This window comes from Patagioenas fasciata, chromosome Z (assembly GCF_037038585.1).
Source record: "Patagioenas fasciata isolate bPatFas1 chromosome Z, bPatFas1.hap1, whole genome shotgun sequence".
Taxonomy (NCBI): Eukaryota; Metazoa; Chordata; class Aves; order Columbiformes; family Columbidae; genus Patagioenas; species Patagioenas fasciata.
In genome coordinates, this window is record NC_092560.1 from 44152666 (window position 1) to 44177197 (window position 24532).

Here is a 24532-nt window from a genome sequence, read left to right on the forward strand (position 1 = left end):
TCCCCACCTGTGCTGCTTTTCCTCCCTTTTCCTGGAGCTACAGCCACTGTTTCCTCACATGTCTGCTGCACCCTACAGCTGCTGGGGTCACCCTGGCTGGAGAGGGCTTGCAGCAGTGCAGCCTTTGGTTGTGAGTTGAGATTTTATTGTTGATAAGTCCTTCTACCTGTGCCAAGTACTATTTTATTGTATCTCCCTGAAGTCAAGTGCTGCCCAGCTCCAGATCTGCATTTCTGCAATTGAGCAGGTGTTTCCAGCCAGGGGGTCTCCAAGGACAACCCATGCCCCACTGCTCATCACCCCATCTCCTCCTCCTCACTGCACCCTCTGCCCCCCATCCTGGGGCTCTGCTCTTCTACCAGCCTGCACTGCCTGGTGCAGCCTCGCTATGGCAGCGCCCAGATCCCTCCTGTGTAAAGTTACAATTTGGTGCTGCTCTCTGCATCAGCATAGGGTTGTACCATGCCAAGTCAGGAGACCCAAGAAGTTCATCGGGGGAAGTGCGAAGTCTTGCAGCCATTTTCATTGAAACAGAAGCGGGTGAGTGTTCAGAAGAGGCAAAAAGAGTAAAAACAGGCTCAAATGATGAATGTCATGAAATATTTCAAGTCTTTGCTTTGTCTTTACCTTTGCCTAGCTGGTGAATAATATGGAGTGGGCAAGTAGAGGAGCTGTCCCAAGGGAACCAGGCAAAATTCCACAGTGGGGAGCTAGCAGCAGTGGGCAGCTGGGGAAGAGGGCACTCAGGGCAGTTCCCTGCCTCTGGTGGAGGTGATTGCAGGAAGGGGTGCATCAAAAACGATGGGGTCTCCTGCCTAGTTTCACCTTCCCCAGCTTCTGCACTATTGAATCTCACCAGTCACTTCTGCTGAGAGAAAGCGCAGGTGCATGACAGAAGGACCATGTCACAGGTGCTTGCTGCAAGTTTCACTGGCAGATGAGATAGAGCAGAGAGGAACACAAACTCCTTTTTTTTTTTTTTTTTTTTTTTCTGGAAAACAGCTCTAGAGGCACCAGAGCGCAAGCACTGGAAGCACTGCAGACATGCTGTCTCGAGTTAGGTACCATCTGTGGGGATGTGAAAAGCATCTCCCAGGCATCATGCTCCCCCTCCTCACTGTACACTCTCAGCTGTGTGTAGGGATCGCTAGTATTTGCTTTGGACTGAGAAAAGGCTCAAAGTGCTTGGGAATGTGAGCCCCAAGCAAAGTAACCAGCCCCTTTGTGTATGGATTTACTAACCCAGCACTGAGCTGATTTGGCTCCTGGGAACTGGAGAAGCACACAAGTAAATGCACTTCTCTTTCCTGGTGGGAAGCTGGTTTGATGCTTTGTTACTGTAATTGCCAAATCCATCAGTCATTGCAGGCTGTCTTTAAGACTTCATCCTCTTTCATCCTCTGCTCAGGAAGGATAGCCAGCCTATTTTGACAATGCTCACAGAAAAATCTTTGGGATTTGTTTATTCTGGACTATGTCTCTGGGCACCCTTGTTCCTGTCTTTCTTTAAAGGTAAGTTCATCTGTTGTTATCCAGGTTGTTTTGTTTGTGGTGGTGGTTTGGTTTGCCTTTTTTTTTTTTCTAAATGCCTGTCACATCCTACCCCGATTCTGTTTTTGGAAGGACTTGTATCTGCTTTTAGTAGAGTCCAGTTCTGGTCCCACTGAGTTTTGTAATAAATTTGAATAAGTCTGTGGATCTTAGAGTGCCAGACACTTTTTTTTTGTTTGTTTTTAACAAAGGATATGGTGTGTTTTGTTGTAATGAAAAGTGAGTCTTTCCCACTTTCAGAAATGAATTGAAATGATTGTGTTTCAGAAGGGAGGTGTTCTTTCTCTCCTTTAAAAATTTAACCTATTTGTGTTTTTTGGGGGAATGGCAAATTTTAACTCCAAGCTGGACAGGATCACTGTGAGAATCCTGTAGGTGTGTTAATGAAATGGTGTTCTACAAAGAAAAATGACCAGAAGAAAATTCTTAACATTTTTTAATGGGAATTTGGGAAAATTCATATTTGCAAAAATACCTAGATTTACTTTTTCTTGATTTGTTTTTTTTTGCTTCCAACTTTCAGTATGCACGACAAAAATCCTTCCAGATAGTGACAGGTGTAAGTTGGAAACATCTAAGATCAATAATAATGGGCTTCTGTAGTCTAAGGTGTCACCTGTGACCAAATTGTCTTCTGAAGTTTCAGCATGTTACAAACAAAAGTAGAAACTGTGTGATTGTTCCAAAACATGGAGGATTGCAAGACTGAAAATAAAGAATTTTTAAATGAGAAGGGAGGTTGAAATGGCCACAGTCCCGAAAGGTGTTCAGGATTCTACACAAAATGGACTTTTATTGCTTCCTAATAATTGAAACTAAACTGCAACTAGATATTTAAAACGCAGCATATTCCAGGTGTGAGGGACCATGTCATGTTACTCATGATTTATGCACAGAGAAAAGATGATTGCCTTTTTAAAGAAGAGAATGTGACCCCTCTGTTTCAGAAGTGCAGGGGCATAGGAAACTTATGTATGTGTTGTTGCACTGGACTATTTATGCCACGGAGAGAATTCATCATTATTTTATCTGAGTCTGCAAAACATTCATAAATTTCAGTATTACAGCTCTGCATTTCAGCTGCCTAATGTAGCAGTGGTATTGCAGAAAAATATTTACCCACCTTGCTAGATTAAGAACCTTTCTACCTTTGTTTGTAAGACATTTCTGTGCTGCCTCAGGAGCTGAACTAACAGGCAGGTGGTGGCAGCTCATTATTATATAGCTCACTTCGTGTGAAGTCCCATCATGAGTAGTTGTGTACCCTGTAAATACTGCCTTTTAAATACTGAGTAATCACTAATTCTTCAGGGGAGATGCTTAGTTTCTCTGAGCAGCACACGAAGACACAAACTGCTTCTATAAATAGTTCAGAGGACTTTTTGTTAGGTGCTTTTACCATCAGTTTTGAAGTATGTAGTTTTACAGACAATTGCTGATGGAGAATAAGATGAACCTCTGATTAAGGTGATCTGTGTTTGACCTCTGCTTTGTTTTTATTTATTGGGAAAGGGAAGGGAAGGGAAGGGAAGGGAAGGGAAGGGAAGGGAAGGGAAGGGAAGGGAAGGGAAGGGAAGGGAAGGGAAGGGAAGGGAAGGGAAGGGAAGGGAAGGGAAGGGAAGGGAAGGGAAGGGAAGGGAAGGGAAGGGAAGGGAAGGGAAGGGAAGGGAAGGGAAGGGAAGGGAAGGGAAGGGAAGGGAAGGGAAGGGAAGGGGAAAACAAGCCACCATATTGTACAGTTGCTGCAGAAGGGAAAAATCTCAAATTAATCTTAGCATGTTATCATTAGCAGAGTCTTTTAACAGTAAGCTCCAAATAAACTGCCTCAGGATTCCTCAGTGCACCCACATGGAAGTCACAGTCCATCATCATGAACGTCACTCTCACATAGTGCTGAGTTATTTCAACAGAATTTATAAAAATTTCTCAACTACTGAAAACTCCTGTAGGGCTGCTTGACTGAAAAGTTGTGACAACAACTAGGTAAAAACCAAACAAATATATAAACAAAACCAAACAAACAAACAAACAAAAAAACCCCCTAACAACAAAAACAAAAACCATGAAGAAGTCAATAATTTTTTCCAGTACTTTCCACAACTTTTTGCTTCAACTTGACTCTGCTTGCACTACTGCTAAGAACCCCAATAGACATGTCAGGCATGTGGGGTAATTACAGCCCTCCTTCCCAAAGAGCCTGGAGCTAGTGATGCTTTCCTGGGTTATGGGACCTGGTTCTCAGCCTCCATGGATCCCAGACAAAATCTCTCAGAGCCAAAAATACCCTTCCAGGCTAGGTGCAATTCATGAAGAAGCATCCGGAGTATGGAAGGACCCTGTGAGTCCCAGCAACTCCATAAGAACCTTAGGTGAAGCAGCTTGAAAACCTTGCTGCAGGGAGAGATAAGAAGGGAGGGATCAGACCCATTCCTGCTCCTTTCTCTGAGCATGGCACAGTATGGGAGCTAGAGGGCAGATCGCCCTGCAAGAGAATTATCCTCCTGAGAAACATGTCCTAGTGACCACATAGGCACCTAGCCTCTCTGAGGAGGGTTACTTTCAACTCAGTACATAGGCACATTCTGACTTTGAACATCCAGCAAAGTTAAATATGCATTTTGATAGTTTCCAGTCGACCCATGCATTCCTATTGCTGTGCTTTGTGTCCCTTTTTTTAAACGAGGTCACCGAAGTGCCACACATGCCACACAGAGCAGAGTCAGTCCTCTTAATTTCTTTGCTCTGTGCAGCCAGATATCAGGGTCATAGTCTGGCCATATGGCTTTGAAAAGCCCAACAAAGGCATAGGTAAGCTCAGGACAGAGCCCTTCATCTGCAGTCTGGTGGGAATATAAGTGCTTAGCAGTATGGGACAAATCTTATTGGCAAGGGATGCTGCAAGTGAGCTAAACAGCTAACAGAAGTAAATTATGCAGTAACTCAGCCTGTCTTGGTGTACCCAGCCTGTATGAAGTAGCTTTTCTTTGGCTCACTCACAATGCAGAGTGTGCTACACTCATTTCATGCTTTCTCATAACTTTGCTTTTAGATGAATCTTAGTGATCACATCAGAAGACAACTGGTGATCTCTAGGAGCAAATCCTCACAAAGATACTGTTGTTGATTCACTTCCATGCAAGCAGGTACTGTTACCACAGCAGTAGCATTGGCAAGACAGTCTCAAAAGGCCAGATTCTGCTGACAAGCTACAGTTTCACTCATGTGAGCTAGTTAAACTGAGGTGACACAAGTTTAGAGGTCTGTGTAGCAGGAAGCATCAAGGCTGGTACTGAAATCACAGAATCACAGAATCTACTGGGTTGGAAAAGACCTCAGAGATCATCAAGTCCAACCCTTGGTCCAACTTCAGTCCATTTACTAGATCATGGCACTAAGTGCCATGTCCAATCTCAGTTTAAAAACCTCCAGGGACGGTGAGTCCACCACCTCCCTGGGCAGACCATTCCAATGCCTGATCACTCTCTCTGTAAAGAATTTCTTTCTAATATTCAGCCTAAAGTTCCCCTGGCAGAGTTTAAGCCCATGCCCCCTTGTCCTATTGCTAACTGCCTGGCAAAAGAGACCAATCCCCACGTGGCTCTAACGTCCCTTCAGGTAGTTGTAGAGAGTGATGAGGTCACCTCTAAGCCTCCTCTTCTCCAGACTAAACAACCCCAGCTCCCTCAACCTTTCCCCATAAGTCTTGTGGTTCAAGTCCCTTCACCAGTCTTGTTGCTCTTCCCTGGACCTGCTCCAGCACCTCAATAACTTTCCTGAGCTGAGGGGCCCAGAACTGAACACAATACTCCAGGTGTGGCCTCACCAATGCAGAGTACAGGGGAAGGATCTCTTCCCTTGTTCTGCTGACCACGCTGTTTTTAATACAGGACAGGATACCATTGGCCTTTTTGGCCACCTGGGCACACTGTTGGCTCATGTTGAGCTTCCCCTCAGGTCCCTTTCTGTCTGACTGCTCTCCAGCCACTCTGTGCCCAGCCTATAGCGCTGCAGGGGGTTGTTGTGGCCAAAGTGCAGGACCCAGCATTTGGCCTTGTTGAACCTCATTCCATTGGAATCAGCCCATTTTTCCAGTCTATCCAGATCCCTCTGCAGAGCCCTCCTGCCCTCCAACAGGTCGACACTCCCTCCCAACTTGGTGTCATCAGCAAATTTGCTGATGATGGTCTTAATCCCCTCATCTAAATCATCAATAAAGATGTTAAACAGGACTGGACTCAACACTGACCTGCGGGGGACACCACTAGTGACTGGCCGCCAGCTAGATGCAACCCCATTCACCAGCACTCTCTGGGCCCAGCCCTCCAGCCAGTTCTTAACCCAGCAGAGAGTGCACTTGTCCAAGCCATGGGCTGTCAGCTTTTGCAGGAGTATATTATGGGAGACAGTGTCAAAGGCTTTGCTGAAGTCTAGATAGACCACGTCTACAGCTTTCCCCTCATCCACCAGGTGGGTCACCTGATCATAAAAGGAGATCAGGTTGGTCAGACAGGACCTACCCCTCCTAAACCCATGCTGGCTGTGTCTGATCCCTTGTGATCCTGAAGGTGCAGTGTGATTGCATTCAGGATGATCTGCTTCATAACCCTGTCAGACACCGAGGTCAGGCTGACAAGCCTGTAGTTGCCAGGGTCAGCTTTGCAGCCCTTTTTGTGGATTGGGGTAACATTCGCCAATTTCCAATCATATGGGACCTCCCCAGTGAACCAGGACTGTTGGAAGATGATGGAGAGCGGCTTGGCGAGCTCTTCTGCTAGCTCCCTCATCACCCTAGGATGGATCCCGTCTGGTCCCATAGACTTGTGAGGATCCAGATGGCTCAGTAAGTCACCAACTATTTCCTTCTGGAATACAAGGGGACTATTTGGCTTCCTATCTCTGTCAACCACCTCCAGAGGCCAGTTGTCCTGAGGGCCACCTGTCTTACTGGTAAAAACTGAGGCAAAGTAGGTATTAGTACCTCAGCTTTCTCCTCATCTTTGTTAACTATATTTCCCTCAAAGTCCAACAGAGAAGGAGGTTTTCCTTGCCCCTCCTTTTGTTATTAACATATTTAAAGAAGGACTTTTTATTATCCCTAACAGAACTGGCCAAATTAACTTCAAATTGCACTTTTGTTTCCCTGATTTTCTTTCTGCACAATCTCACTGTTTTCATAAATTCTTCATAAGTAGCCAGCCCTTTTTTTCCACAGTCAGTAAACTCTCTTTTTATTTCTGATTTCCTTCAGAATCTCCCTGTTTAGCCAAGCCAGTTGTCTTCCCCGCTGGCTAGCCTTTCAGCACACTGGTATAGCCTGTTCCTGTGCACTCAAAACCTTCCTCTTGAAGCATGTCCAACCCTCCTGGGCCCCCTTGTTTTTAAGCATTGATTCCCAGGGTATGCTCCAAACTAGACTTCTGAATAGGCAAATAGGCAAAAATCTTCCTATAAATACCTATAAATACCTATATATGGAGTCTAAATTCAGGCTCCAGCTGGGTAGGACTGATGGAAATGCAGTGAGCTATGTTAATCAAACTGGTTTACTTCAAAGAGACACATATTGATTTGGGGAGTACAATGTAATGCCATTGGTAATTTATGTGGTTGGTGATTGAGCTCCACCTTTAGATCTCATAAATGTTACTAGACTAGAACTATATGTTAATGTAAGATCACTTAGTATCTCTCGTACTATTAATTTGAGGTCTGAAGGTCACATTCACCTCAGTTCTCCACATTGTCTACGTTGGTGCTCTGAGTGGTATCACACAGTCTCAAAGATAACAATGTAGCTGATGCAAGTTCAAAATAGAAAATATATGAGGACAACCTTTGCTTTTACGGTAGGTCTTCCATATTGGCTAAAACTTCTAGTAAGCATGAGTACTTCGGAGTGTCAACAATGAGATGCAGGTAACTCTGTCCTGCCTTGCTTTCTATTGGCTTTTCTCAATTAAAGAAGTTGTGGTTAGCAGTACACTGGAATGGATGTCTGCAATTCCTTTCACCTTCCAGAAATGGGTAACTTCCAGAATGTTGTAGAGAAAGCCACACTCATTTCTGTTTTTAATGCAACATAGATTTGGACAAAAAACAGGACTTAGAGGGAAAATATAAGCTTGAGGAGATCTCATTTTGCGTTGAGAACTCAAACAACCTAAAGCTAGTTTGCAGACTGGGCTGACAAGACTGCATGCTGTCTGTGTTCCCTGAAGCTCAGTTGTAGCTATGAAGCTCAGCTGTGGCTCCGTGGAAAAGAATCTTTAGTCAGTTAGATCTCCACCATTCCAAGAGAGAAAATCAAGTTGCAAATTGGAAAATATATGTCTGTGGAAGCTAAGGTGAGAGAAGATCTGATAGATACAAATTCATAGGCTGGTAGAATAATTTGACTGGAAGGGACCTCCAGAGGTTGCTCAGACTAATCCTTCTTCTCAGAGCAGTGACAGTTCTATTAGGTTACTTCCTGGGTACTCAAGATGGGAAGATCTACAAGAATGGTGTTCTCTCCTACGTGGGTACCCTTCAGAGAGAAAAAGCCTTCTATGATACCATGGCAATGCCCCATAGTGCAACTCGTACCTGATTAGTGCTGTCCCTGTGCACTTCTCAGAAGAGTCTGACTCCTTCATCATATAGCCGTACTTCATGACAGCTGAAGACAGCCAAAAGAGCTTCTCCTTGCATTCTCATACACAAGCTGATCAAAGGCATGTCTCTTCACCTCTCATTGGACATTCTGTGCTCCAACGGCCCATCGTCTGAGTGGTCTCCACTCAACCCACTCCACAGGGTCAGTGTATGTCTTGTGCTGCCCTAGGGAGGCTTTATTAGGCACAGTGCTAACTGTGTGTCATGCAGTTGAGTCTCACTGATGTTGAATATAGGCTAGCTGTAGAGGCTACTGCTATTTAGTGTATTCATCACCTCTGAGTCAGTAGGTTTGGAAAAAAAAAACCTAACAAACCAAACCAACCAACCAACCAAACAAAAAAACAAGCAATGAAAAACACACACACAAAAGGAGGAGGTCATATAATAATGCAGAAAATACATTACACAGTTCTCAGCCATCTTGTGTTGTTTTTCAAGAGCTTCCTCATCTTGAGTCTGAAAGGGTCAAAGCAGGTTATGACAAATAATGGACTACATCCCCATGGATATTGTGTCATTTTAGAAGAGTCATCAGCAAACTGAAATCTAGCTTAAGCAGTTGTAACAATAGGAAGAAGAGATAAAGAATTTAATAAATAGTTGTTAGATAGTTTGCAGTTGTCAGTGTTTCAAGCAGCAAATGGACAACAACTTTGAATTGCACCCATTCTTGTTCATGCTTTACACACAATTCATAAAAGACAACTGAACAGCTTCAAGAGCTCTAAGCAAAAGACTTGCCTTTCTAATATAGCCAAACAGCTATTCTGCAGCATACCCTTTGCAGCAGTGTTTCATTCAAGGTCTAAGCCTTATAATGTAGTTGCCAAAGATATCAGGGTCCCCAGTTTTCATTTACTTCATAATTCAAATTTGTTGCATTGCTATCTCAGCCCACTGGTATTTCCTTGCTATTGTTGGGTCTGCTTAAACATTACCTGGCAATAACAACAGGAGAGCAGGACGATAAAGAAAGTTCAAATGGGAATAGGTCTGTGGGTAAGGAAAGGAGACATGCTTCTCCAGAGGAGGCCTCTTCCCAGGTGGACAAATCATTCCTTCTTTGGGTAAAAATGCTCTTAGCAGACTCAGGAAGTCTGTATCCTGGGGCATACAAGAGGTCAGGCCAGACAGCACAGGGTCACTTTCTGCTCTTCAGGTTAGTTCTGGTCTCTCTCAGAGACCAAGCATCCCACATCTGCAGGCATTGCCATTGTATCACAAGATGACAGTCATACACCAACTGGACATGTGGCGCACCAATTTTGTTTTGGTTTGTTTGCACTGACATAATTCAGGAGCATTAGATGGAAATTACAAAAGCTTTAGTTCAAAAGAGTAATGCTAGGACAAAATCAGGCTCCCCAGATCATAATTGTCTGAAAGTATCTCATTTTCACTGTAACTCATTTCTGCTCTTAGGATCAGTAACTCAGCCAATGCAGGTTAGGATGGCAGAGTGCAGCAAGGAGAGACATATACTTCATATTCCCACTGATCCCAACAAAACCAGGACTTGAGGCCTGTAACAGAGGACAAGACAATAACATGTAGAATTCTGGAAATAGACAGATCAAAGCTAACCAATGGTCAGCTGTCATGGAGACCTTGTGACATTCAGAGTCTAGGAAAAAAAACAACTGTAAACTTCATGATACAGATCATGCTTAGCCACTTCATATGCACATAAGCAAATCGGGGCTCAATCAGCCAAAACAAAGCACTTCTTACAATTTCAAGTATCCTAAGTCGGATCTCCACAGACCTTCTTTGGTCATGAGTCTAATTTGCTCAGAGCCCGTCATTTACCTCATCAAGGCAGTATTAGAAGCGGCTTTTGTCTTCATTGAGAAATAAATTCAGACTCTCTGATGAGAAATTTAATACCTCTTTTAACAAATCCTAACTTTGAATGCCCGGACCACCTCAGAGGTCTTTTCCTTGGAAAAAATCCCATGCTAGCAGACACTTCAGCTTCCAAAGCCTCCAAATTATCACCACCCAGGTAGCAACACAGCATCTTTTGCATAGACAGGCAGAAAGTTTTGCCTGGCCTAGTGAAAGCTCAGCAGTGCTTCTCAAAACAGTGCTTGAGTCTCATCTATAAAGGTTTTATGTAAGTTTTGCTTCCCAAATAGGAAACTGTTTCAGATTTGGGAAAATGTATCTTCATATTTCCCAGTTAAGGTACTAAGCCCTGAATAGGAGGACAAATAAGCAGCCATTCAAGATCCAGCCAAAATTTCCATCAAGGTAGCCCACATCCCTTTCACAGGGCTCTGACACCATGTTGCACATCATGATTTGATTTTCTGATATTGGACAGAGAAGCTTGCAACTTTCTCTGCATTCCCAGATCCATGTTCATTTCGGACATTTGTGCTTTGCAACCAGTGCAGCTCTCACTTTGCTCAAAGGCAACAGCTGAGACTTGAGTAATGTGGGAAAAAGGCAGGAGGAACCATCACTGCCCTTGTCTATTGCATCCTCAGGACCTTTGCTGCTTAGCGTTGCTATGAAAGTACTGGCTGGCAGGCTGGCAAGGCAGGAAATTAGCCATTCCTGGGTTCATAATCATTGCCACTGACTGGCACTGTAGAAGGAGAAGAGGAAAGAATCACTGCAACATCTTTGGGCACACTGGGTTGTTCATTTCCACAACATTACTCTCTGTAACATTTCTCCTCCAACCTGTCCTCTGCATTGCCCAGGGAAGTTAATATCACACTGTTGCTTAAGTAACAACACACTGAGGCAATGGTTTTGAAACAAAATCCCTCACCTCTTCACTATGAAAAAGGAACAAGCTTTCTCTGCCTAGTAAAGACATGTCTGTGGCTAAGGAATAGTGCTTGGGAGAACTAAGTTTGTTTTTTTTGTCTTTGCTCTCTTCATGTCTTGGGGACAAAATGACTTATCTCTTCTTGGGAAATTAACTTATCTTCCTTCCCTTCCAGGGTCCTGCTGACCCTGGTGTGGGCTTCTTTTTAATTATATCGTAAGATTTTCAGAGTGGGAAGAGGAGCCTGAAGAACTGTGTTGCACAGTAAACTCAAGATTTCATTGCAGCCTCTGTCACTGCTGTTATCTGCACTGGGTTTAGGAAAAAAAAAACCTCTTCCTACCTATCAGCTTCTCAGCCCTAACCAGACCTGCGTATCTGCTTCCACTGAAAACATTATTATAGCTGTCTGTTCACATATGGCTTTCCCAGATCTGAGCTCTCCATATGTGCTTAGTGTGGTGTTGAGTGGACTTTGGATAGGGAGGGGCAGATTCCCTGTGATCCTTTTTAGACATGTCTCTGAATGCTGTGCAGATTGCCATGGCTACTTCATTGACAGCACTTGGTTGGTGAAGTTCATAGGGCTTTATCAAGAAGGACTTACCCTTGGTTTACTGTTTTGAGTGCTGAAACATGTAGGGGTGAATGGATGTGACAAGCTGCTCTGCAAGCCAGTGGGAGCTCGGAGTCCAGAAACCCACTCCAGTACACTGATGACCTTAGGTGCCTGGAGGAAAAGGACCTGGGAGTGGTCATCAACAGCCAGCTAAATAGGAGCCAACAGTGTGCCCAAGTGGCCAAGAAGGCCAACGGCATCATGGCTTGTATCAGAAATAGTGTAACCAGCAGGACTAGGAAAGTGATTGCTCCCTTGTACTTGGCACTGGTGAGGCCCCATCTTGAATATTGTGTTCAATTTTGGGCCCCTCACTATAAGAAAGACATTGAGGTGCTGGAGTGAGTTTGGAGAACACCAAGGAAGCTGGTGAAGGGTCTGGAGCACAAGTCTTGTGAGGAGAGGCTGAGGGAACTGGGGTTGTTTAGTCTGGAGAAAAGGAGACTTATTGGTTGCTACGAGAGCCTGAAGGTGGTTGTAGCATGGAGGGTATTGGTCTCTTCTCCCAAGTAGCAAGTGATAGGATGAAAGGAAATGGCCTCAAGTTGCCAAAGGGGAGGTTTAGTTTGGATATGAGGAAAACTTTCTTCACAGAAAGAGTTATCAAGCACTGGAACAAGCTGCCCAGGGAGGTGGTTGAGTCACCATCCCTGGAGGCGTTTAAAAGACACATAGGTGAGGTTCTTAGGGAGATGGTTGAGTGCTGGTGTGAGGTTAACAGTTTGACTTTGTGATCTTGGGAGTCTTTTCCAAACAAAGTGATTTTATTATTCTATGATTCTATATCACCGGTATTTCATATTTATCATATGATTTAGTTTCTTTCCATTGGCTTCCATTACTGCTCCTCCCCACAAATCCCAGATGGCTAGCTAGAGTCACGTTCAGATGGCCACAGCTCTCTGTAATATGTCTAGCAAGTGGAGTGTCCTTCTTCACCACTTCTCCAACCCCCTCCTCCTGTGCTCCCTCCACATCTTGTATTGTAGTAATAACAGATATTGCATGGAACTACTGTAAACTAGCATTACACTAAAAATACAGGGGTTTTCCACTTCTGCCTGTAGCCAGTTGTTTTTGACCTGGAGCAATGAGTCAGTTTAGATAACTATCACAGATTTGAGAAGTATCCCACTGTTAATATCTTAATGTGTGTCTCCTCACCTTATACAGTTCTCTCAGCCTTTAAAACATCTGCACCAAGCCAGCAGGACCAAAAATATAATCTCACCCTTTCATTATGTAATGGCCTATATTCTCTTTTTAGCATGTTGTCCTATGCCTGAAGTCCTTGAGATTAAACCTTCCCTAGTACACCCTTTAATACCCATCTCTGCTGGGAGCTCTTTATTTGCTATGAAAGAACAGAAATTACCAATATCAGGAAGATTAGGTCCTTTTTACCTAGGAAAACAGAGCATTTCCCACATTCCTCTGGGTATCTAATGAGTTTTGTGTGTAAGATGCAGAAACAATCTGCATAGGGAAAGCCAAAGGTTAGAGCCAAAGATTACCCACAAGGGAAGTAGATTAAAAAGAGGTTTTAAATGAGAGAGGTATTCAAATACACAACATGAAATGACAAACATGCTCACACAGGGTTGAGGCAGCTAATGTGATTTCAGTGTGTGAGTACTCTTCCCTGAAGATGTGATGGCAAGCATTTAAAATCAAAGGACATTGAAAGAAAGCCACAGATATAGGCAACAACATTGCACATAAGAATAAAAGCAGATGGGACACATCTGTGCTTCTGGGGATTAAGTGATATATGGCAGTGACATGCTTTACATTCTCAGAAATCTGCAAAATATGCAAAATAAGGTGAGCTTTAGAACATGTCACATTTTTAAAGTGCTGCTGCCATTCCAATTCTTTACGCCAATGAAGTTACCTCTGAAAATAGTTGTTTTTATTTTGATATTACTCCTGTTACTTCACCCATAATTCATAATTGCATATAGTGTGTTTGTTGTGTCTTCCTGTGATGATTTTATTTGTACTCCTAAAGAAATAGCTGAAAATCCCTGTAAGAGTACAGTGATGAAGTAAAAAGAAAATAAATAATAGAAGAGGAGCTATGGAAGAAAATTCTGCAGGTTGTTAGGAAAACACTTGGAAGTTTAGGGTTTAGCTCTGATACTTAGAGTTTTTCCTTACTTTTTTTTTCTCTGTAAATGTTCCGATTGTAATAAGACTGTATACAATCATTACACAAGAAGATATAACAATACATCTCAGTATAATTACACTGTGTTGTTTGTTTTTTTTTTTTAAAAAAAGGCCAGAAATCCACTCAATTTCTTTTAGGAGACAGAAAACAAACAAATAAACTAACAAACAAATCAGCCAAAACAGAAAGAACATGGTAAAGTAACTATATATATATATTAAAAAATTACATAGATGGGGTGAAATACCTGCAGAAGGTACAGGGAGAGTTAAAAAATACCACAACCACAATATTGCTACAATTCAGGACATTTTGTGCAGTATCAGAGGATAACACATTTAAAAGCAACAATGTGATGGACCAGGAACATGCTGATTTTAGCTTACTGTGCTCTACAAAGCACTTGTATATGCAAACAATTCTAGAAACTGTTTTTGAGAAGGGAAAGAAAAAAGTGCATGTTTTGTAGTTCAGAGACATGTTAGCATGCATATATATGAATATAAGGTGATATGGGAACAATACAATATGTGGTCTGAAAAGCATTGATCCTTTAGGTGCCAATAACGCCCATAATTTTGTATGAATAAAGTAATAACTTGTGTGTAAGACTCAGGCCTCTGCCAAAATAAATGAGTAGCAGTTAGAAAACACTCAGCTAGCAGCTGGTCCCCCAAAAGTTCAAAGATTATGAAAATAAACCCAGTGAATGCTAGGAACCAAAGGTAGATTCGTCAATAAATACAGGTACTGTGGCTGAAAACCTTGTGGAAATCCATGCCCTTCTACCTACCCTCTTGTTAATATTTTTTTATTTATTCTTTACTGTTCACAGCAAACCATTATGTGGCACACATCAGGGATGCTCAGTCAAGGAGATGACTACTTTAGAGGCAAACGTGGAGAACTGAGAAGGGCTGGACTCCTACCTTGTAGCTCAGGGAGCTCTGCATGCAAAGCAGAGCAGAAGGATTGACCAGCCAAGACCAGACATAACAGCATGGGTCCTAGGAAAGAGGCTTTCCTGGGGATAGCATATGGGTGGTCTGGCCAGAGTTAGTTGCAATTTTGACAGCCATTGCTACCAGACAACACTGAATAACCTCCAGTCCAAACAAGTACTTCCTCAGATCTGAACCCAAACCCACAGAAGAAACAAGTAGTGGCGTAGTGAGGAGGACGGGATCACACTCAAGCATGGAAGAGGCAATACATGCTAGAGGATCCCACCTGGACATAGAAAGTGAAATAGGTTTATTGCCAGCCTGCAGCTCTGTGCCTAGGGTACTATAACTCCTACACAGGCCAAGTAAAATTGTAAAGAATAAGCCAATGCAACCAGTTAAACCATATGCAGCACAGAAGCAAGGAAGAAGGGCTTTGCCAGTTTTAGTCAGTTTTTTTTCTTTCCCTTTCCCTTTCCCTTTCCCTTTCCCTTTTCCTTTCCCTTTCCCTTTCCCTTTCCCTTTCCCTTTCCCTTTCCCTTTCCCTTTCCCTTTCCCTTTCCCTTTCCCTTTCCTTTTCCCTTTCCCTTTCCCTTTCCTTCTCTTTTTCCCCTTCCCTTTCCTTCTTATTTTTATTTTTATATTATTTATAGATTTGTTTGTTTTATTATCTCTTTCTTTTTTCTTTTTCATTTCTTTTTCCTACTGAAATGTTTGGCATATTTATTTTATTTTTAGACAGACTAGATATGTGAGTTATGCAATGATCAACATCTCTCAGGTCACAAGAAAACACAAAGGTCAATTGAGGCAGCTCTCCTTGGCATTACTGGCTTCAGTCTGAGCTTAATCTTGGGCATGCACAGCTGCTGACTTGCAGCTAACATCAGCCAGTACCAGCTTGATCTAATTTAATTGCAGTGTCTCAGAATTCAAACTCCTTTTTTTGATATCATGAAGGCTCACAGTTAGTATAAGAGATATCTGTGCAAGTCTCATCAGAGTTTTCTCTCTTTCTCTAGCAATCAACCCACATTTTGTCCAAATACATGGATGCAGTTATTAACTTGTGCCACCCAATTCCCTGAAAATGTCAGAGACAGGTTAGAGAACAATTTCAGATTGTACAGAGACTAAAGCTTATGGGACAACCTAGTCCTTGGTCTAGTAAGTCCATGTCTCCTTTGTACTGAGGAGCCCAAAACTGGACCCAGCACTCCAACTGTGTCTCACGACTGCTGGGTAGAGAGAAGGATCACCTCTCTTGACATACTGGTGAGGCTCTGCCTAATGCAGCTCAGGATGCTGGTGGCAATGTGCATTGCCACCACGTGGTCAACTTGGTATTTGTAAGGACTTCCAGGACCCTTCTGCCAACCTGCTTTCTAGCTGGTGGGCCCCCAATCTATCCTGGTGCCTGGGGTTACTCCTCCTCAGGTGCAAGACTTTGAACATCCTTTCACTGAACTTCATGAGGTTCCTGTCTGCCATTTCTCCATTTTTTGAGGTCTCTCTCAATGGCAGCAAAACCATGTACTGGATCAGTCACTCCTTACAATTTTGTACCATCTGAAAACTTGCTGAGGGTGCACTCTGTCCCATCATTCATAACAATGTTAAACAGAAGTGGTCCCATTATCCACCCCTGGAGTACTCCACCATCAGCTAGCCCTTGGACTTTGTGCTGCTGATTACAATTCTCTGGGCCTGACAGTTCAGTTACTTCTCAGTCCACCTCACTGTTCACTTATGTAGCCTATAAGGTGTAGATAAATGTCTACGAGGATGGTCCCAGAGATGGTGTCAAAAGTCTTGCTAAACTTGAGATAAACATCATACTTTCAAATTTTAATGAGATTGTATGTTTTCCTACTGCTTTAAAGGTAATTGAGAAAGAAGAGGGACACTGTCTGAGGATGTAAGACATAGAAACTCTTTGTTGCTCAAAGCTCCTTTATCTAGAAAACATGACCTTTTTCAGTTATTTGTACTTTTCCTGTAACATACATAGGCAAGCAAGTCTGGCATTGCTTTTGGGAGACTCACCTGGCAACCTTAAATGTTGATGTCCAACTTCCAGCTTAGTTTAAAAGATGAAACAGTTACACTGTTTTTTGTTAATTTTCTGTGACTGAAAGGTATCCAGTAGTAAAGTTTATTCTGCCACTACTCCTGTGAGATCCAGACTTCCCCATCCCCTCCAAACACTCTATTTAGCACACAAGGATGTAGTGTCATAATGCATTATGGGGAAAAAGCAGAAATCTCTGGAGTATGAAACATGAAGTATTTGAAGATCACAATTTAAAGAAGTAGTCTATGAAAACACAAGTCTCACTTGTCACTCGCCTCAGTTCCTTCTCCAAAGCAGCTGTAGCAGTGAGACGGCAGTGTGATTAGACTAGCCACATCTTTGTGGTACCAATAGCTGCATTGGCTATTTGCCAGGACACCTCAAAGTCTCCACTGCTTCTGCATCTAGGTAATTTTGTAAGCAAAACCACGCAGCACACAAACTTATGTTCACCAATGCCAATTCAGCAGGCTAAGAATAGATCAGCTAGGGCTGCAAGACACAAGAGGTCACAAAGTAACAGGGCCACATTGCAGAGGGCACAGTCCAAGAAACATTGGAAAACCAGGTGCAAAATTGCAGTACTGGACTACTTCAGCTCACAAAGTTAAACAGGGTAAGGGGCCTGGCTTCAGCATGGTTGGAACACACAGTACAAAGACATCATTCGAAGCAAACAGCAAAGGGTTATGTTCAGATCTTTTGAAGTCAGACCTCTGTTGGTGGGGGCTGCTTTAATGCACCACGACAGCAATGATACCAGGACACTCTAGCAGCCCAGCTGACTTCCAGGGACTGGTGAAGGGCATCCTTGTAAAAGCTGAGGCAGCCAGTTTAAAAGGAACGCTAAAGGCAAATATTACATAAGTACCCAAGGTGAGAGCAATAGTGCAGGCAGTCATTTCTTTCTGAAAACACAGGAATATGGGGGGCGGAGCGGGAGGCAGGTGAATAAAAGGACAATAAATTTGCTCAAAATACAGAGCCTCTTTCCATAGAACAATGTGTAGTGATTGTCACTGGTTTCCTTTCCACAGAAAGATCTTACAAGGGTGTCAGAGTCTGCTAAGGCACTGGAAAGCAAGTACTAAGCCATAACACAGGACCTTAATCACTGCCTTTGGTATCTGGAAAACTGAAGAAAACATGAATTTATCAGACTTATTAACCGTAAACTACATTTGCTATTAGCTTTAAAAGGCATGGCTACTTTGCTGGGCACAGTAAGAGACTGAGGAAGGCAGAACTGGTTGTTCTGGTTTGTTTGCATTGTCAAAAAGATGTTCATCATAACCATGAGAGGAGTCCTGGTCTCAATGTGCAGAGCTCTGCTCAAGAGCTAAAAAAAGTCACACAGAGACTGGGAGCTGAAGTGGATAAAAAATGCTTCAGTCCAAAGTAATAATAATTTAGAGTGCAGATTCCCTGCCAAGGACTGGATTTCTACGGTTCAGGGAATATGCACTCATGCTGACAGGACTGGTTTAGCCTCAGAGAACCTACAGATCATTACCCTCACTCTGTTAGATGCAGCTCTTAGGTACACCTCAAGCTGCCTCTGGCCAGAGCACCCACACCCACACTGTTTGGGGGACCCAAGCTCCTGGGTATTGTGTCCAAGCAAAGTGGTCACCTTCCTATGGGAAGTGAACAAATCCATCACTGCTACCCTGCCTTGTCCATTGTTGTTGTTGTGGCAAGGAAACCTGATCACCCAGGCTAGATGGATGCTCTCCACACCCACCCCTAAGATGGGGAACAGGGACACCTTGCAATTTAAGCATAGACTGAAATTCTGCTGATCTTTAACATTCTCATGTGTTTCCATGACAGCTTCTGTGTTGAGACTATTGCCAGTGGAAGCTGAATTAAGCATCTAACACCAGAAATTCAATATCATTATACATACCTGTCCACATTCTAGCCTTCATACCACCACTTCATGAAGTATTAAAAAAGTGTGCTGCCATCAGAAGGAAAAAAGGCAGGGAAGTAACTCAAAGCCTGGAAAGACTGCCACACAAAACTGAAGAGGGTATGAAGAAGGCTTGTTACTGTTTCTTGAGCACAGAAAAGGGACTGATACATGAGTGCCAAGCAATAAGGATACCTGTTACACATGCTGGGTAAACACACAATATGTGCAAATAGTACTAGCGTTGGGTTACAGCAGCCAGTCTCTAGGAAATAAGAACAAGCAAACAAAAGCACTCTGACTTCCTTCCAGGAAGCTGTTTGGTCATTTTGAAGCCACATATTCACTATCAGCAAAGAGGGGCACCAATGGAGTGGGATGTTTACTTAGAGCATCAAAGGCTGTTCAGTAGTTCCTAGCTGTTAGTAATGTGTTAGACTGATAGTAGTTACTTTTTTTTAAGAGCTCACCAGCCATGTATGCAGAAAAACTATGTCTGTCACTCCCATGTGCAGAATTTTGGGGATTTTTTTGCTAACTTCTTTCAAATTACAAACCTGTTAAGAGGGGGATTTCAACAAAGCAGGCGAACAATGGAGACAGTGTGACCAGCCCAAATTACAGATGCCTTATTTCTTTCCCCTAGTCTCTCAGCAGGGTGAAAGCCAGAGACGCTTGTACAGAGAACTGCTGAAAAACTACAATCGTCTTGAACGACCAGTAGTGAATGACTCCCAGCCCCTTGTAGTAGAGTTGCAGCTTTCTTTGCTACAGATAATCGATGTGGTAAGTTACTTCCTGTTCTGTTTGCTATGGCACTCATTCAGCATGCAAAATCTGATCTCCTGTGTAGCGACCATGCTTTTCCTCTTTATCAGGCTATCAGAGATGAAAGTAAACTGTCTTGGGTTAAGCGTCCTCCCTAAATGCTGGAATACATTCTTTGGCACGTCAGACAAGCGAATATCCTGCTAAAAGCATAGACACCTCTGACACAACAGGAGCTGCAAAGAGATTAATTATTTAGGGATTTTTTTCCATTTGTTTTATACAGAAAGAAAACATTCTATAAATTAGAAGCCATGTGTTACTACAAATTATTAATGATACGTTCTTCTCAGAGTTATGTGGGATGCAATAACTGAAGACCATGTGCAGTGTTCAAAGCTAACATCACTGCACTTTAGACTTTTTCATTATACATTATAATGGCAATGCCTTGTTCTCCCATTATGTCTTTATCATGCACTGCAGTTGAAGGAGCCTGCCCTGAGGTTAGAAATATATGAAAGCAAAACCTGGGAGTGCAGACACTTTTTGACCCAGGGAAAAATTTAATATAATACTGCAAATCTCTTTCTTCACCATGAAGAGAATTCTGTCTATATGATAAACCATGATGCACAGAGAGGATTTCTTTCATCTACATGGCAAAAACGAAGGATGAGAACAATTTTTACCACCTTCATCCTGTCGACACAATGAAGAGCTGAACATGTTAGTACTCCTTTCCTCATCCTACCCTTTCTGTAGTCAGTATTATGGGCTGGTTTCCAATGCACCGTAACTATTATGGAGGGAACAAGGGGTAGACAGAGAGATGTGCAAACCTTTGTGCAGTTGAAAACAAATTTGACAGAGGTCTCAAATATTTAAACTTTTTGAAGTTCTCACAATCTTTCTGAAAATGCGTAGTGCACCAGGTGCTCTCCCTGAACATGCCATGAAAGTCTAGGCCCCCAACATTGTGCCATACAACTGACAGATCCAGACAGTTGTAGTGCTCCTGGAGGCAAGCAGCAGCCACTCAGGCAGGTTAAGCAGCTTTCTGTTTTGAAGCGCTAGCAACTGCATTGATCTGGAAGAGAAAGGACATAATTACTCTGAACTAAAGTCACTCATTCACATCAGGAACTCACAGTGGTCTTCATAAATTAAAAAGCAGAGAAAAAGCAGAGGAGTGGATAATGTCACTTGCTTTTTTCATCCTGGAGGAGACCTCACTGTGGTCTACAGCTTTCTCACAAGGGAGTGAGGAGGGCAGGTGCTGATCTCTTCTCTCTGGTGAACAGTGATAGGACCTGAGGGAATGGCAGGAAGATCTGCCAGGGGAGATTTAGGTTAGACGTTAGGAAAATGTCTCTTCACCAGAGAGTGTTAGAGCACTGGAACAGGCTCCCCAGGGAGGCAGTCATGGCCCCAAGCCTGACAATATTCAATAAGCATTTGGACAATGCCCTCAGACACATGGTGTGAATTTTGGGGTTGTCCTATGCAGGAACAGGAGTTGGACCTGATGATTATTGTGCACCCTCAGGACCTCCTTTGATTCTGTAAAATCCTTCAGCTAATTTCAAGTACATTTCATCAAGCAATTCCAGGTTTAGCAGGGGAATCTTAGCTCCAAAGATCTTGCTCCAGGCATTCTTTTTTCTGATGATATTTCCTTGCAGTACTTTGAAGGTTGGGGTGGTAAAGTGGCCTTTTTATCCTTCAGGCTGTGATTGTACATTTGCAAAGTCAAGAGGAGTTATATTAAAACTTTTCAGTCAGCCTTCACATTGACATGTGAAACCCATCCTTTCAGGAAACCAGCATTTCTTCAAGCACTTTAGTTACATTATGTCAATGTCCATTACAACAAATTTAATTCCAGTCTTCCATTTTGATAGTCTACAACAAGAAATACATAACCTAAATGGTTATACATACCAGAAACAAAGCCTTGCTTGTCTGCATCTCTGCACACACTACAGATACGAGAAGTTAATCAGCTCAGAGTCTCCCAGGCTCATGGTCTTGCAAAATGCACCCATGGTGTTTTAAAAAAAAACATCCAGAACCAACTGAAGTGTTTATCCACCTCCTTTGGGGATGGACAGAAAATTCCTTCGCAGTCAAGTCCCTGTAGTAGAAGGGTCACTATGGCCTCAAGAAGTAGCTAAACCAAATGGCCTGAAAGTCCACAAAACACTGCTCCCTTGGGTTCCTAAATCAAGAAGCAATGCATAAATATGTCCCCAGCAAGCAAGTCATGAGCATGGACACAACACCTCAGCCTCCACATCTTGTTGGACAGACTGCAGCATCTGGATGCTCCAGCTGCTGAAGAAAATGTCATTTCAAAAGGAGCATCATGATGGCCACAACAATGTAAAGGGTGAAAGAAAAGTAACCTCTGTTAGCTGACACACCGTGAGGCAAACCAAGTGGGTGTCTCTCTGTTCACTCAGATGGAAGGCCTGGGTGAGCAGACCCTGCCTCATCAGCTGCCCTGCCTGCACAAGACAAAGCAACTGGTCCACCAGTAGTTCTCAGTCAGGGAGTATAGACAGCATCACCGTCTTGGCAATGGTCTATGCACTAACAAAGCACAAAGCTGCTCTTCCTGTGGATTTACATGTCCAGCATGCTTCATTACCATAACAGAGCAGGGAGCTAGGCAAGGTCCCAGCCTGAAGGACTTCACACACCACGTACTCTGGAGACGAAACAAGGACTCTTGTGCTCAGGGGAATATGGTGTGTCAATGCATACAATACTGCAGGACTCACTAGGGTGCTTTGCACGTGGTCATTGCAATGGACATGAGGCTGTGGGCCCTGGACTGGTTTCTGTGTGGAAGGAAGCAATATAAAGAAGAAGAAAACAAACCTCCTGTTTTACTGTTGCATGTAAGGAAGAAGGGGTCTGCCACTGATACTCACAGAAAATCACTCTTATCCTTGCGAAGACCTGGCATCACATCTAATGCACTTCTACCTGGCACAGGTTCCATGACATGCATCCATAAGTCTATTTTCTACACATACTGTATTATAGCATAATAAGATCTAAATTAATCTTCTGCAGCCATCCTGCTGAGAATTACATCAATGACAACCTAGATTCGCTTTGCTACAAAGTAAGACAGCTCTGAGGCCCCTGTGCTTTGCCAAATAGTAGTGACAAGTGACTTTACATAAAAACTCACCTCTTTTTCCCACATTCATCCAAGAAAATTTCAAAGCATGACTACTGTGGATTAGGTTTTCTGCACCTACCACCATATATCTAACTGCACAGGATCCTTGTGCTTTTTAGCACTCAAAGCCAGCCACGCTATTCAAAGCTGTGAAGAACATGTTCTCTGCTTCTCATGGTTGTGGTAGACAAATACAAGTGAAGGGCCTCTTATCATTTGAGTCAGTACTTTTTCCAGAATTCCATGTATTCACAGCAGCAATTGCAGACAGGATTCATTCTTTTAACTAGTAATGACAACAATATGATTTACCACTATCTCTGGGTCAGTGTACCAGTACTGCTGCAACAATAGCCTCACTGCACTTGGTTGCCCACAGGAAAAGTTTGGTTTATTTGCTTTCTAGGTTGCACAGTATCATAGAATCATAGAAATGTTTTGTTTGGAAAAGACCTTTAAGATCATGAAGTCCAACCATTAACCTAGTATAGTCAAGTTCACCCCTAAATCGTGTCCCTAAGATCCTCATCTATACCTCTTTTAAACACCTCCATGGATGGTGTTTACCATCTTGTCCATGCAGCCTGTTTCAATGGCTGACAGCACTTTCAGTGGAGAAGTTTTTCCTAATATCCAATCTGAAGATCCCCTGGTGCAACTTGAGGCCATTTCCTCTCATCCTACCACTTGTTACCTGTTACTTCCTCATTGCAACCTCTTTTCAGCAATGCTGTCTCCCCTCAGCCTCCTTTTCTCCAGACTAAACAACCTCAGTTCCCTCAGCCGCTCCTCGGAATACCTAGACCCTTCAACAGCTTCGTTGCCCTTCTCTGAACCCTCTCCAGTACCTCAATGTCTTTCTTGCAGTGACGGGCCCAAAACTGAACACATTATTCATGGTGTGGCCTCACCAGTGCCAGATACAGGGGGATAATCACTTCCTTAGTCCTATTGGCCACACTATTTCTGATACAAGCCAGGATGCTCTTGGCCTTATTGGCCACCTGGAGCCGTGCTGCTGGCTTGTATTCAGTTGGCTGTCAACCAACACGCCCAGGTCCTTTTCTGCCAGGCAGCTTTCCAGCCACTCTTTTCCAAGCCTGTAGCACTGCATTGGGTTTTTGTGACCCAAGTGTTGAACCTCATTACAAGTGGCCTCAGTACATCAATTCGGCCTGTCCAGATTTCTCTGTAGAGCCTTTCTACCCTTAAGCAGATCAACACTCCCAACCAACTTGGTGTCATTTGCAAACTGACTGAGGGTGCACTTGATCCCCTCATCCAGATAGCTGATAAAGATATTAAAGAGAACTGGCATCATACTGTATGTTTCCTCGACCTGCAAGTTTAAATGTACCAACAGAAAAAGAAACCAAGCAGTAAACCAGCAGAAAAGTATGAAGAAGAAAACCACAACCAGATCAAAAATGTATCAAATGTATTTAAGAAACCTTCTAAATAAAAAGCCTGTATTTTAAGAAGAGTGCTACAAGGTGGCTGCATGATGCTGCAGAGAGAAGAAGTGCCTCAAAGTCTCCTTCCAAAAGCAAACACACTTCTGAGGTTTCCAGCAAATACCGCATTGTTACCTTTCAGAGGCTGTACACTGCTAAGCACACTCATTAACCTCATGCAAGAAGGAGGCCCTAGCCATCATACTTTCGCTGTCAATGTTGTCCTTTGCAGAGCCACTCCAAGGGTCTGGCTGTTCAATTCACTGCATATGGTGAAGTCCCATGGTACTTTTTTCCTCCTTGTTCACCCTTCCATCTACCACTGACCCAGCAAACCTTCACAGCAGCTTACATGCTGTCCCACAGATGGTTGTTCAGGTGCTGTGGAAATTTCCTCCT

The 24532-nt window shown here is 43.2% G+C and overlaps 1 protein-coding gene across 1 annotated transcript in view; it reads left to right on the plus strand.

The window, feature by feature from the left end:
- Nucleotides 1–1149: 1149 nt before the first annotated feature.
- The window catches only part of LOC136114982 (neuronal acetylcholine receptor subunit alpha-7-like), a 51380-nt gene continuing 27997 nt past the window's right edge, over nucleotides 1150–24532 (plus strand). The window contains exons 1-2 of the mRNA XM_065860747.2: nucleotides 1150–1512; nucleotides 19362–19501. Coding sequence (XP_065716819.1) covers nucleotides 1434–1512; nucleotides 19362–19501 — 219 coding nt within the window. The 5' untranslated portion in view covers nucleotides 1150–1433. The remainder of the gene's footprint in view (nucleotides 1513–19361; nucleotides 19502–24532) is intronic.